General features: G+C 34.4%; 1 protein-coding gene across 2 annotated transcripts; it reads left to right on the top strand.

Annotated features, from left to right (window-relative positions):
- Positions 1–448: 448 nt before the first annotated feature.
- LOC111622382 lies at positions 449–10,178 on the top strand. 2 transcript variants are annotated; one of them, XM_023364744.1, is made up of 4 exons: positions 449–582; positions 4,686–5,079; positions 5,159–5,605; positions 8,762–10,177. In XM_023364744.1, the coding sequence occupies exons 1-4, from the start codon at positions 567–569 to the stop codon at positions 9,843–9,845; spliced, it is 1,941 nt and encodes a 646-aa protein (XP_023220512.1). In that variant the 5' UTR covers positions 449–566; the 3' UTR covers positions 9,846–10,177. The 2 variants fall into 2 exon arrangements, with proteins under 2 accessions (XP_023220512.1, XP_023220511.1); XM_023364743.1 differs by lacking the exon at positions 449–582 and adding an exon at positions 591–751 and having other exon boundaries at positions 8,762–10,178.
- Positions 10,179–14,790: the final 4,612 nt, after the last annotated feature.

The following is a 14,790-nucleotide window of genomic DNA, read 5'->3' as shown; positions in this document are numbered from 1 at the left end:
AGACGTACATACTCTATAGTTCATATAATATAATATGCGCAGGAACTAGGAGACTATCCTACGCGTATAATATAAGCACGCGATGCATAAATGTATACGATTCTATACATAAATACACTCGTAAGCGACTTGTATAAACTGAAAATTATCGGTAAAATGCGACTAAATTTCTACGCTAAAAAGCCTACCGTCGTTTTAAATTATATTATTTAAACTATATATTTAAACATTTAAAGCGTACAATCAATTTTAACGCGATTAAAAATTGATTTCGATTCATTAATGTTCCAACTTATTTATAGAAGACGATTTAAATCGTTCCTAGAAGAATATGAGTACATATTATATTGCAATTATCAGACATCCCTCATGTTTCCCTTCCATTCGATATCAGAACAGTTACAGGTTGCTAGGACAACTGATTAAATTAGAGAATAAAACACAACAGCTTCTAATTGCTTAAAGGAAAGATATGGAAGTAACAGCTGAGTCAGCAACGTCATACTCATTAACTGTTGTCATAGGTTAATTATGAACACTATTAGGAACATCGAAGAGGTTAATCGATGTCAACAATGATAAGTAAGTAGCCGATTTTCATCCGAAAAAAGGATGTGTTACTTTAATACTTCTCTATCCGGATGTTCGCTCCTCTCTTTTTTTGCCTTAAAGATTAGGAAACTTTCTTCGAAGAAAAGTCGCAAAAAATACTTTGCCAGCAACGTTAATTTAAGTATTTATAGTTTAAAAAGTAATAAATAATCCCGATCTCGTGTAATTTATAAATTTTATCCAGGTTAATCTTGCTTAATTTAATTAATTTTACTTCTTTATCTAGTTAATTGTATTTAACGTCTCGAAATAATTTTATATATTTATAACTTTAATTACGTTCGATTTTGTTAATATTTTTCATTATTTTAGTTAATATTTTTGAATTTAATTCAATTTAAAGTTTTTAAATTTTATTTAATACGACTACAATAAGTGTCGTTTCCTTTAATTATCATTAACGGTTTTAAAATTCAATTAAAAATCAATTTCGTTCAATTTACTTTAATCAATTTCATAAAATTTTATCATTTTATTGAAATTTACAAATTTATAACAATAAATTAAAAATTATTCGGTTTCTGGTTGTCGTCAATTACTCAATTAAACTTAATTCCGTTTAATAAATTAATTACAATTAAGCTAACACGAAAGAAAATAAATATATTTAATTGTAGAAAAAGCGATTATTACTTTTTAAATTAATTAATTTAAAATCTCACCTGCTATGTAGTTAATAATAGAATTTATTTAATAATACTTAAATCATTACTTAACAAAATAATTGACGTAAGACATCGTAAATTTTATTATTTAAGATTTTAAAGTTAAGTTATAATTCACTGGACAGAAAAATAAATGCAACAATCGTGACGAAATTTATATATTTTAATGCAATTTTCTTAAGTTAGTTATGAAGCAGAGAAACATAGAATATGATTACTCTAGAAATTATTTAATTATAATTAAACACTTTTGCATNAATAATATCCGAAGACTATTACTTACCAATTTACGAACGCATACTATGCGTTTGTAAATTAAATACTGTATGTATAAAGTGGGTAGAAAATAACTAGGCATAGAGAAATCGTTGTAGTTTCTATATTTCTAATGCAAAACTGATCAAATTTATCTGACACGTACGTACAGTACCTCACTAAATGAAAAAACGGATGCATACTTTAAAATTCAACGTAAGTACCGGCGCTATCCACCAACTTCCTCAAATTACCGGGATTAAAAGTCTCAGACTTCTAAAGAAAGTCGCTGGGACGTTAGTGTTAACGTCCCGATTCGTGCTTCAAATTTTTCCAGTGTTCGATGGTCTTGTTTCTTTGCTCGATTCTACTAGACTTCATTTTATGAAAGGTTTTCAAGAAGTGTCGACCTGGCGCAATCTGACATTTTTCTCCGGGGTTAGACAAAGGAGGAGGCGTACCGAAATTTATAAATTAATGTATGACGATTTCTCAATGCATAGTTACTTTCCAACCACCTCTTATATAAATATACAAATACTAAATAGGCCTTTACATATAAGGATATACAACAGACTTTTTACGACTGGTATAATTTGCCAGCAAACAATTCCACAGTAAAAACAAGTATCTACATTTAAACAAATACATATTCATCCTCAGTTTAGAATACGTAATTTTGACTGTAGGGCAAATAATATCCTAAAACCAAACAATTCGTTCGATTCTCAGATGTTATTTGTATTGTCAGCGTCACAATCTATTGAAATAAAACATAAAGTATCTGCCTTCTTATGTGACTATTTCGATAAATTAAACCCTGCCAGGTAGTTCAAATGCACGTAAATAAAAGTATTGTATTCTTCTTTAACAACCTAAATTAAATATTTACTGTATCATCGAGTGTGGTGTGTTTAAGAATTCTAGTTACACAAATATATATGAGTTCCTCTTTCTTTAAAAGGAGCAAATGGCTCCACCCACTCATAAACGTAAACGATAATTACGAAAATTGTGTTGTTTATCTTGTAGAAAGACACATTTCAACAGTTTAGCTATCTTCTTTATGTTCTATTACGTTCACATTCACACTAAGAAAAGAACACGTACAATATAAGAAAGGTACAATATAAAGAAGCATAAACTATAAGATAGTGTGACATACACACTCACACACACACAAAGAAAATGCCATCTATCTAACTTCTTTCGGGAGAAAATTTTTGAATTGAAATAACGTGACTTCCTGTTTTCATCGAAAGTTCGTATATTGTTAATCGGGGTTCCTATATCTGGTCTCGTCTTTTGTCTATCTGACTTCCTTCTCGAGATTAAGGAAAACAGACGGACGGACAAATGACAGTGGGAATTTATAGGTCTATTATTTTTTCAAATTGTAGTACAATTATAAAAAGAACGAGCTTTTCCTGTTGACTTTAAAAACGCTGTCTATTTGGAAAGTTCCTTTACGAGGAAGACATCCGCAACGTCTTCCTTACTTTGTCCTCCATTCACAAGTTTGCATCTGATAAACTTAAGCGGACAACTCCGAAGCAGTCGAGTATATTCTGCTGAACATCTACAGCAACGCTAGTACTTAAGGTGTTGAATAGGAAATTCATGTACGTTTCGTAAGCAGTACGCACACGAAAGTAAATATAGCAGCGTGCCTTATGTCATTAATAGCACACGCTAACAGTAAAAAACTACGCCGCGATTACTTGTTATTGTTAGCTCTAGCTTTATTTTCCAAAATATAATAATTTAACTTATATGCGATTGAAAGATATTGTAAGGCTACCACCAACCACTCAATTTAACTGGAAATCCATTGTTCAACAGAAGTTGCAGCAGTTATTGAATTCAGAATTAACCGTAACTAAATTTGAATAGATAAAAATATAAAAAAATTAAATTTATCAATGTTTTAGTTGTAAGGATTTCTAAAGCAGAGTACGTCTTACTCTTATCGATTTATTTTCACAACATGACGTAGCCATATTGTGAAATAAAATTGATAACAGCAAGACACGCGCTATTAGATAAACATTATTCGAAAGATTTAATTTACCATCTTAAAACTTATAGTTTCAATTCATATCGCAAAATCAATTTATTACCATTTTTATACGGAAACTTTGAGCTTCTGTATGTCTAGACTTTTGAAGTCGAGATACAGAGGAAATTTTGAAGGATAATTATAAAAGCATAAACAAGTATAACGCTAACACAAAACCCGAACACATATAAACAACGAATAGGAACAGAAAAGCAAAAATATCAACACCTATTCATTTACAGTGTCAACCGGGTAGAATACTATACGATTTTGCCACCCAATGACGTCCGTTGGCTGATTTTGACGTCACTAAAGTATTGCCCGACATGGAAGTTGACCGTCGCTAGTTTTCCGAAAGTTCCGGAAACACTACTTGTTGCCGCCAACAGTCACGTACAATATAAGAAAGGTACAATATAAAGAAGCATAAACTATAAGATAGTGTAGATCGCACACTCACACACACACAAAGAAAATGCCATCTATCTAACTTCTTTCGGGAGAAAATTTTTGAATTGAAATAACGCGACTTCCTGTTTTCATCGAAAGTTCGTATATTGTTAATCGGGGTTCCTATATCTGGTCTCGTCTTTTGTCTATCTGACTTCCTTCTCGAGATTAAGGAAAACAGACGGNGTTTTATAATAATGTATATTTGCGTTTAATAATCTATAAAATATAAAATTAAATTGTCCAATAAACAATGATAAATAATAACGCATGATAAGAAGAACCATCAGATCTGAGCTGTTGATTCTGCTGAATGCAGAATCAACAGCTCAGATGCGATTGTTCTTGTTCAGGTAGAGTGGCTGTAGATTTCAATAGTGTTTTCATCCTTATTTATGTGATTGAGATGAGCAGAGAGAGAGTCAAGAGAATAGAAAATGAAAAACTAGGAGTTGTAGAGAGCTCGGATGGAGAGGGGAGCTAGTAGAAGTGTTCTGGATTGGTTAAGTGTTTTTCCGAACGCCTACATAGAAGCGTTACTTCAAAAAATATAAAAAATAAATCAATGTTTATAAATTTATGTATTATGTGTATATAAAATATAAAAGTAAAATATAGTTTAATTACTTTTTAATTTTTTACAGAAAAGTTGATCGTGAAAAATAAAACATGTATGTATTTTCTGCTAATTGTTTTCACTACAGTCTTTTTATGTTTCTATTACCGAACGAATGCAATATTTTATAAACGTTCAATTAGAACTTATAAAAATTATGTCGAAGCTCCAGAACCGGGTTTCTTGGTTTATTCTGAAGAATGCCAAATACCCGATTTCGATCCCTACGATGAAACAGTCAAACGTTTCGTACAAGTGCATGAAACCTTAAATTGTTCAAAAAAATATCCTTCATTCACATTTACTCGAGGAAATCAATTGTTTCTGAACACATCTCACGAAATTTTTCGAGAAAATAACATTTATTGCTGCTACAGACCATTTTATCGACCGTACGAAGCAAAGCGAGATGACGAGATTAGGTAATTCACGACTGTAAAATTACGGGAAAAAAAATCCTGTAGATTTAACAGCAATAAATTGTTTCTTCTATTGTTTCAGGTATGAGAAAAGATGCATAAATTTCACCAGTGAAACAACAGTTAACGACGAGTTTGTGTTAGTAGAATGCTGGAAAAACAAAACAATTATTTATAAAATATTCCACAGCTTCATCCACGATAAACCATGGGTAGAAGCGAGGAACACGAGGATTAAGCAATTATTAAAGAAGAAAGACTTGTATAGCGTTATGATCATCGGAATAGATTCGGTATCGCGTTTGAATATGCACAGGCAGCTGCCAAAGACTTTGGAATACTTGAAGACCAATATGGATGCCATCGAAATGTATGGCTACAACAAAGTTGGAGATAATACTTTTCCTAATCTGATTCCTCTTCTAAGTGGTTATCACGAGAAAGAAATTGCGTTCTGTAGAGAAAGTGATATAGTTGTGATTGACAAGTGCCCGTTGTTATGGAAGAAGTTCCAGGAATTTGGCTATAGGTAAGGTGTAAGCAACATCTCGGTGTATTTATTGAAATAAATTTCATATAAACGCTAATGAGATATACTTATAAGATAGTAATATCTAATAGGACGATTTAAACTCCGAGCAATACAATTTTTTAAGGATATAACTATTATTAAGCACACGCGAATGATATATGTATGTCAGGGGTGTCCAACCTTTTTGTTTCTTTGGGCCACATTTGAAGAAGTCATGGAGTTTTGGGCCATAAGTATAATATAGCCTATATACTTGTGGCCCAAGTATATTTTGGCCCAATCCTTAAATATACTTGTATATTTAAGGATTATATACTTGTATACTTGTATATACTTGTATATTTAAGGATTGGGCCAAAGAATTTATTAAGGATTGGCCTAATATTTAAGAACTAACATGTCTAGATTATAGTAATAAGCATTAAAACTTTATTACGAATAAGGATATTTTAAAAAATTACTTCTACAGACACTTTCAATTTTTATTTAGAAATAAATAAATTCATTTATTATAAAGGAAATAAACAAAAATTTATTTGAAAAACACAAATATTTGTTTTATTTGGGTCTCTAATTAATAAAAAGTGACGAAACATCATTTTAAAGTGCATTTTTATTCAACTAATATATTTATAAATAATGTGTAACCCAAAAAGTAGCCAATGCGTCAAATGATATTTTTTACGCCAAACTAATAAAAAGGTAGCCAAATTTGGCGCAAAGTAGCCAAATCTTGCAACGCTGGAAGGAGTACTAAATAAAGCTGGAGTTGGGACTCAAAGGATTATAGACCCAAAGCAAGAAAAGTAGAGAAAGGAACCAAGATAAAAAAGTGAGGAAAGTTGAAAAATTAAGGGTCAATATTTGCATAACAAAACGTATATTTAACCTTTCTCATTTAATAAGAAAGAGCTTTATTCCTATATTTAACCTTTCTCATTATCATTTTATCTTTTGGCCTTTCTCTCCTTTCCCCGAATTTGAGTCTATACTCCTTTGAGTCACAACTTCAGTTTTATTTAATATACCTTCCTCATTCACACATTTCCAAGTATTTGAAAATGTTTCCTATCCACTCAAAATTAAAATATGTATAAAGATTTACTGCTTTGTGAAACGTCTTTTTTGAATTTGTGCCGTTCAAATAAATAAATAAATAAAATAAAAAAATCTGTCGGTTTTGTTTACACGTTTATTGGGCCGCATTGGAACTTGCCTTGGGCCGCGGGTTGGACACTCCTGCTGTATGTGTTTTCAATTGCAATAAAAGTGCCGAAGAACTTGAAATACGAGACGCTGATAGGGTACGGTCAAATTTCAATTTAACGCCATTTCTTTTCGAGGGTAACACTTGTTAGAGATGTGGAACATCGAGGTTCCACATCTCCAACAAGTGTATTTAGTACGCAATTCTTCAGTAGAACGGAAGCAAACACGACGTCTAGACCGAATGACTAAAACAATTAAGGAAATCTGGCTCGAGTATAGATCAATCCTCAAGAGTGGATCGATTCCGGTCGCCATTACTCCACACTTCACACGTTATCCACTGGCGAAGCGACTTGATCGCGACTGTAATGACGAGGAACTGAGTCCGGCATATTGCGTCGATCTCGGAGGTATTTAAAATTTCTTGGAATTTTTATTTGAAAAAAGGGCGTAGCCCTTTTGGAGAACGTTACTAACAAAACAAATTAAGAGAGGGAAATGGATACATCAAATACCCAAGCTACCCAAACTAGCCGCACTTTGTTACACGTATCTGGTGTAATTAAAACACATAAAACTAAATCTGTGGTTGATGTACTGTACAGTACCTTTCAGTCACGTGACTAACAAGCACGCTCGCCGTCTAAAGGCCGCAGCAGACAACTTTTACGGTCACGATACGATAAATTTATAAATTTCAGTAAAATCAATGAAATAATTTATATTTTTACATATATGGAAATTCATAAAATAGCTTTCGGTTTCATAATTCCAACGTAGCGAAGATCTGACCGAAACGTGACAACGATCGCAGCACAATCGCGTGCCTTTTTTGTTTCCTAGGCGCACGCTCATTTCTCGAAAACTTTGAAACGCGCGCGGCATCGCCGATCGTCGCCCGAAAAATCCAACGGATCGCCTACTTTCCATCGAAGGATATGACGTAGAGTGACGTTGAATCGATAACCGAGCAAACTGCTTGATCGATTGCTTACATATTGCTAGTTTACGGCGGTCTTAGGGAAAAAATGTCACCGTATGCAAATCGCCAAAATGCGTGACTAATCGCCTCGTAAAGTAACTTTCACTTTTTCAAATTATTATTTGGAACATCTTTGAAAAATTGCGTTTTTTCTTTTTGTTTCCTTTATTCGAAGTTTTTATTCGAAAAATATATAGATTAAATTGAACTTTTCGGTCTGTTCCTATCTGTAAATTGAAATCTGGAAAAATTTATGGTACCGGGAACTTTCATAATCGATTTAAAAACGTGTTTTTCGTTTTTTAAAATAATTTTCTCAATTTTGCGAGGGTGTTCAGTAGGCACACGATGCGGAAGATTGCGTAAAAGCTACGAGGATGACTTATTGTAAGTATCAAGGAGTTTCCTAAAGTCATCGATAGCCGAGTGGTTAAGATTTCGTATTTCATCGCCGAGTATGTGTTGGAAAATTTATTCATCGAGCTCCTTACCTTCGAGACGTGTTGAACCCGATGAACAATTGATGAGGTAGGTCACCACTCGTCTCTAGTACATCGCAGCATTTACGAATAAGTATCAATGACTGCTTCGAACAATAACCACAAATTCCATAAGAAATTAAATAAACTTTTTTGAAAAAATTTAGCGCTGGGCATAAATTCATAGGAACGAAATTGTCAGTTTGTCTATAGTAACAATCTGAAAGCTGCATAAGTTGTGTAGCAATCGCACAAAGCAGTGGGGTGCGATTTGAATCATCGCAAAAGCCAGTAGACTTCCTACGCCAGTGGATAACACGCTAATAAAGAGCTGAATAATTTTATCGAATAACACACATTATTCGCAATTCGAAATACAAATCGTCAATTCCAGGCGCTTGTGATTCTTAACATATTTTAATTGAAAAGTTTTATTAAAAATTAATAACGTCTACAAGTGTTTTAACTGAAGTTTAATTTCAGAACCTTCTATGCGGAAGATACTCCTCACATTTCCACCTTTAACTACGTAAAACCTGGATTTAGCCAGCAACCCACCGATTACTATTTCCGTCCGTTTATTTTAGAAGCCGAAGATAATCTAGGATGGAACTTTCGAGGAAATTGTTACCAATGTGTTGGTCCTATTTCGGAAACGGAAGCGGTCTTATCGTGGTTAGAATCTTTTGCTAAAAATTTTAATACTCGTTCGTATTTCGCCTTCGCGTGGATCAACAGCCTGACTCACGACTTCCTCAATTATGGCTCTTACGGCGACAGTTATTACGCAGATTTCTTTCGAAAATTACACGAATCGGGAGATTTGAAGAACACTGTGGTCATTTTCATGAGTGATCACGGCATGCGGTGGGGTCCTATCAGAAGCACTTACATCGGCAGATTAGAAGAAAGGTTACCCGCTGTCCTGATATCTTTTCCTCCTACTTTTCGAGAAGAGCATCCCGATTTAATGCAAAATGTTCAAATTAATGCATATAGATTAACAACTCCTTTCGACCTGTTTGCTACCCTAAACAATCTATTGGATATTCAAGAAAATACCCTTCAAATGGATTATTGGTCCGTACCTCACGAAATTGCGTCAAACTACATTCGTAGAGCCCGATCTATTTTTCAAGTCATCCCGAAGAACCGCAGCTGCAGCGATGCTTCTATCGATGAACATTGGTGTACGTGTCAACAATCAAAAAGCGTATCAGTTACAAATGAAGAAGTGGTCCACGTAGCCGATTATCTACTAGAAATACTAAATAGCAAATTGAGGAATTACGTGAAGTGTGCTACATTAGCGAGGAAGAACATCCTCGACGCTCGAATGCGGGCTCCTTCAGAACACTTAGCAGCTACCGAGAAATACAACATATTTGATTATTCGGTGACATTGAGAACTATACCAGGGAATGGGTTATTCGAAGCGACTGTTAGATTTGTTCCTAAAAATCATACTCACGCTCTTTTGGGTGATATCTCGCGATTAAATCTATACGGTAATCAATCTTCTTGTGTACAAAATGCTAATATAAGGAAATATTGTTATTGTAAATAATAAGTTATTTATTTATTGAGAATCTAATTCTTTACTTCTTATTTATTTATTAGTAAAATTTTCTATTGTATTGATAGATTGTGCGTAATTTCGGTATAGTAGGAGAAGGGGGCAGGATGAGGACGTTAAGGTTTGAAAAGTCGTAAGATGGCAACCATTTTGATGAGAACAATAATTTTTTTATTCTCGGCAACTACAACATTTAGTAATATATAATACAAAATTTAATTTTTGAAAAACGTTTTTAAAAACGAGAAAATTTTATATTTTAAAATTGTACGTAAATGCACCATCTCGCCCACCCGAGGGGTAAGACGGGAATATTATTTTCATATACAAGAAAGACAAATTAAAATGGTTAAACTGTCGTTTTTTTCAATATCGGTAAAAGAACAATGCGCCCATTTATCACAACGGCTACGTTTATTATTATTTTCCGAATAAATAAATATAATAGTTTGAACTTACTCGTATTTACTTTACCGGACGATACCGTCACTTCGCGCTCGCTCAGTTTCGCTATTTCGTAAGCGGACGATATTTTTTTTCGTGGAAAAAAATTTTTATTTCGATTGTTATCTCACATTTTATTTCTTGTTAAAACAGTATTTAAATTTAAAAACTGTTTTCATAAATAAAATAAAACGTAAAAGCATAAATAATAAAGTAATACAGTATATACTGTATGAATTTATTACAGTTAGATATGATTTAAAAGTGGAATATTTCATTTTCTATAAAAAGATCATTTTTAAAATTATTATTTTATATATTCGAAAAGGTGATATAGAATTATCAATGACAACGAATTTAAAACTAGTTCGCTGCATTATATTGCGGTGCCTCTAGCCGGCGGCAGAATTCGTGGCCGACCTTGGGCAAGATAGTGGTGATTAGATGGTGTATCCCGTCTTGCCCCCACCATCTTGCCCCAACGCGCACTTTTCGTACTGACTGCAAACACGGGTCAACTTTATTTCAAAACTAAATAATTTCAGTCTTAAAGGTTACTTCGAATACCATAATATCTTCGTCTAAAAGGTAATGTAAAAGTTCGCAATAAATGCTTGCTTTGTAGAAACTTTGTAGCGGGTGTAAAATTAGATGAAGTATTGCCGAAACGTGGAAAACTGTCTTACTTCCAAACAAACAGAGCGATTCGGACGTTCTCTAGTCCCGCGATCCCTTTTGAGGTTGACATTTAGTTCCCCAAATAAGAGCTAGATGAAAGCGCGTTAACCACGAATAAACAGACGTCCCCGTCTTACCCCGTGGCCCCATCTCGCACCATCTTCCCCTATAGTTTTGGTGCATGACATTAATTTGTTGGATAATTTATAAACAATCATAAAGGGAAAAATAAGATTTAAAAGTATTAAAAATACTTTAAATACTCATATTCTCTATTATACAGTCTTTATCAATCGTAAAGATGTGTTACACACTAAAATTGACATACCCAATATAATAAGCTTCGAGGCTCAATTCTATCTGTAGTTCATCGTTATTTTTTATTTTCTTTATTTTTAATGAAAGGGGCGGAAGACCAGGACTACTCAGGGGTATCGCCTGGGTGAAAAGAAAAAGGGAGAAGGGGTAATGGATAAGGGGGATAGAAGTGTGATAGGAAAGATGGTGAAGATGAGAGAAATCGTCAGCGCGAACAACGCAGTAATATAAATAGGTGGATACATGAGCGGTATGCAAAAAGAANGTAGAAACAACATACTGTACAGTAGATTCCCAATTATCTGGGTTAATCATCAATAATGGAGGCACGGATAATTTGCAAGTTTGTTTTATTGAAATCAAATCGATTTTTCGTTTTAGTTTTTAATTTCATATTAAATTTATTATAATAGTTTAAATATTTTATGAATAAAATATGTTTGAGAGAGATAATTAATTAATTAATTAATAATAATAATTGTGAAAAATTTATGTAAGTCTTCATCGCATCGTACAAGCTTCAATAAACCATCTTGGTGTGTGGCGGTCGGTGGCGCCACCGTCTGCGCGGGGTCCGATCCTACAAAAGCAGTTTTCTACGGGACGATCGTTTAGAGAAATTCGCGGCCCATCGAACGTTTGCCGAGAATGTAATCGAGTCCGAGACGATGGGACGATTGAAACTTGTTGTCGAGTGTTGTGTTTTCAGTTGTTTGTCAATAAAGTTTTGTCTGGAGCCACTCGTCCGACTCCTTACTTCCCCCTTCCTCTCTCCTTTCGCGCGCGAGTAAACGGAAAACGCGGTAACGTGTAGTAAACAGACGTCGTTTCCACTAAAATTAACGTTCTTATCGAAAGACGTTCCGTCGGGGTTTCCTCCGCCCTAGATCTTTTCCGGCTTCGTTTTCTACGTAACTCCGAGACGACGGAGAAAGGTCAGAGAAGGAACGGACGGAGTTAACGGAATTGAAGAGAAGACCGGCGTCTCGTCCATGCGCCATTTTGTTTTTGTCAGTAAAGATATATTATTTGTTACCATTACGTAGAGTAAACAATTGTTAATATTTCTTTCGTCGTCCGCTCGTTCCGCACCGAGTAAAAGTCGCCGACTACGCAACTGGGCAAAAACCTCCCACGATTTAGACGACGGTCGAAGTATTTTCTTGGGAACTTTTCTTTGCTAAAGACGAGCTTGGCGCTATGAAGCCTCCCGGGCACCGTTTTCCAGCGGCCGGCTTATCTTTCTTTACCAAAGAAAAACTCCCAAGAAAATACTTCGACCGTCGTCTAAATCGTGGCAACTTGTTACGTCGCGGATGTTTTTGCTCGGTTATCGTAATTAAAGTTCGTATTTCTGGAATTTTCACGGTACCAAATGCGTGGACAGTCAAATACCTCGGTGCTCAAATACGTTACACCGCTTTTTTAATTTTTCTGCCGTAATATATAACAGACGAAAAGAATGGCCGTCGGTGAAAAGTGACCCCCGAGAGTTTTACATTTTTGGACTCGGGACCTTGAAACGTCGAAAAATGCAAAATAAAATTCGGGTGTTTTTTCTGTGCGCGAGTGTGCAAGGCACGATTTTGTTCGCCCTGTTTGAAGCTTGATAACTCCTGTGCTTTTGGTCGAATATTTCTGAAATTTTTCAGGGAGGTTTGTTTATTAGGGAGGCAGATACTATTAAATTTTGATGGTTAAAGGGGGTGGAGAGATAAAAGGTGTCGCGTGTATCTCAGCAGGGTCGAATGTAACGACGATTTTACTTGTTATTAGCATTTACAATTTTTTATAAAACTCATCTTTACCCTAAAAATCAAGCCTTTTGTCTTTTATAATAATTAAAAATATAAAAAGTTTTTATGACAAAATCTCCTAGCGGATGATTCACACCATTCATTTATTTATTATTACAGTAGTATAATTAATGAAATAAACTTACTTTTAAAATAAAAATCCCTTAACGGTCAGAAAAGTTACGCAACTCGTTGCTGGATTTTTTGCATTTCTTAAAGTTTGAACACTGCATAGGCTGAAAAAAATAATAAGAATTTTACAAGGATTTTATTGTGTGTAATTTTTACGCCGTTAAAAAGGGCTCTGAAAATATTAAACATTCATTCGGAATAAATCGATTAAATTTTTATTAAAAGCATATTTTCTGACTTATTGACTCGTAACACTAACCCCCGTATTCACCAACAGTTGTTGTGCTCAACTGGCGTATTACTTCAAAATCACGCCAACAACGATAATGAATTAATATGGAAACGCACGATATCAACTCGGACGGACCACTCGCCCGAATCGTGTTCGACGACAATCGCAATGGGCGTATTCAAAATCTCAGCATCAATCCAGCGAGATGTTGAGAACGGAAGTGACGCAACTGCTGGCGTTTTCTAGAGAACACAAACGCGGACTGAGAAAAAATGGCGAATGATGTGGACTTCCACGTTACGTTAAATGATTTTTGAACTTCTTTAATTAAAACAGATTAATGAAAAATAAAAATTTCGAAAAGAGAAATATATATTAAATTTCCGTAGGAGTTTTAAATAAATAAATCAATCTTAAGATTACACTTTAACAACTAAAAAAATTATGTGATGTCTTAGGTAAATGTTCTATTAATGTACTAACCGAATATTAATTTATTCGGGGTTTATTCATCGACAAATAAATTCAATATTATCAATGCAAAATAGAGCTCTTAAGAGCCTTATGGTGGCTGCCATCTTGTTTGCTAGATTATCCAGCTGCAAAAAAAGACGCTTACAGTTTGCTGGAAGCAGTCTGAAATTTTGAATACGCTTATTGCCAGGCTGGTATTACCCAAGGTCCTAGAATATATTCTAGAACCTTGTCGATAGATATAGAGCTGAAACTGGGTTGAGCGCCACCTGTACGCAGGCAAAGAACTTCTTCGGGAAAACGCGTGCGTCTTTGGGTTGGATACGTGCTGAAACACGATGCTTGTTTTCTTCCTGTGATAATGAACCACAGCTTTCTGCCACACAAAAGTTCAAAAAATAACTGTTGTGTGGTCGGTCGTAGCGTTACCTATAGACCTGTTACTGCGCCGCCAGGTACAAAGTTTTATTCGTTCTCGAATGGACAATACCCTGGGAGGAAAGAGAAATGGCTGGCTGCAATTCGACGGATTGAGTAAGTATTCTGCTTGGGTATTTTCATTGAAGGTATTTTTTAAAGTTATGTGTGTATATATAACTGTGACATTTAAAGGCCTTGTATTTGTAATTATCTCTGCAAATGGGCAGAGTGCTTTTTTTTAGCGGTAAATAGGTGTAGTCCACTTTATGTTACTACCCATTGTTTACGTAGTGCATCGAGTAATAACTCATTAAAAATAGCAAAACATATCGTATTTCTGAAAATTAAAATCCTGATGATGATAAATTTAAAAAATGCTTAATGGTGTCATTACTGGCCATGGGACACTATTAAAGATCATTTCAAGTAATTCGTTATTCGA

The sequence above is a fragment of the Centruroides sculpturatus genome, unplaced genomic scaffold (genome assembly GCF_000671375.1).
Source record: "Centruroides sculpturatus isolate CEXI.00-Female unplaced genomic scaffold, Cexi_2.0 scaffold7, whole genome shotgun sequence".
NCBI lineage: Eukaryota > Metazoa > Arthropoda > Arachnida > Scorpiones > Buthidae > Centruroides > Centruroides sculpturatus.
Note: the sequence above shows the minus strand (reverse complement) of the source record. Positions and strands in the feature narration are given on the sequence as shown.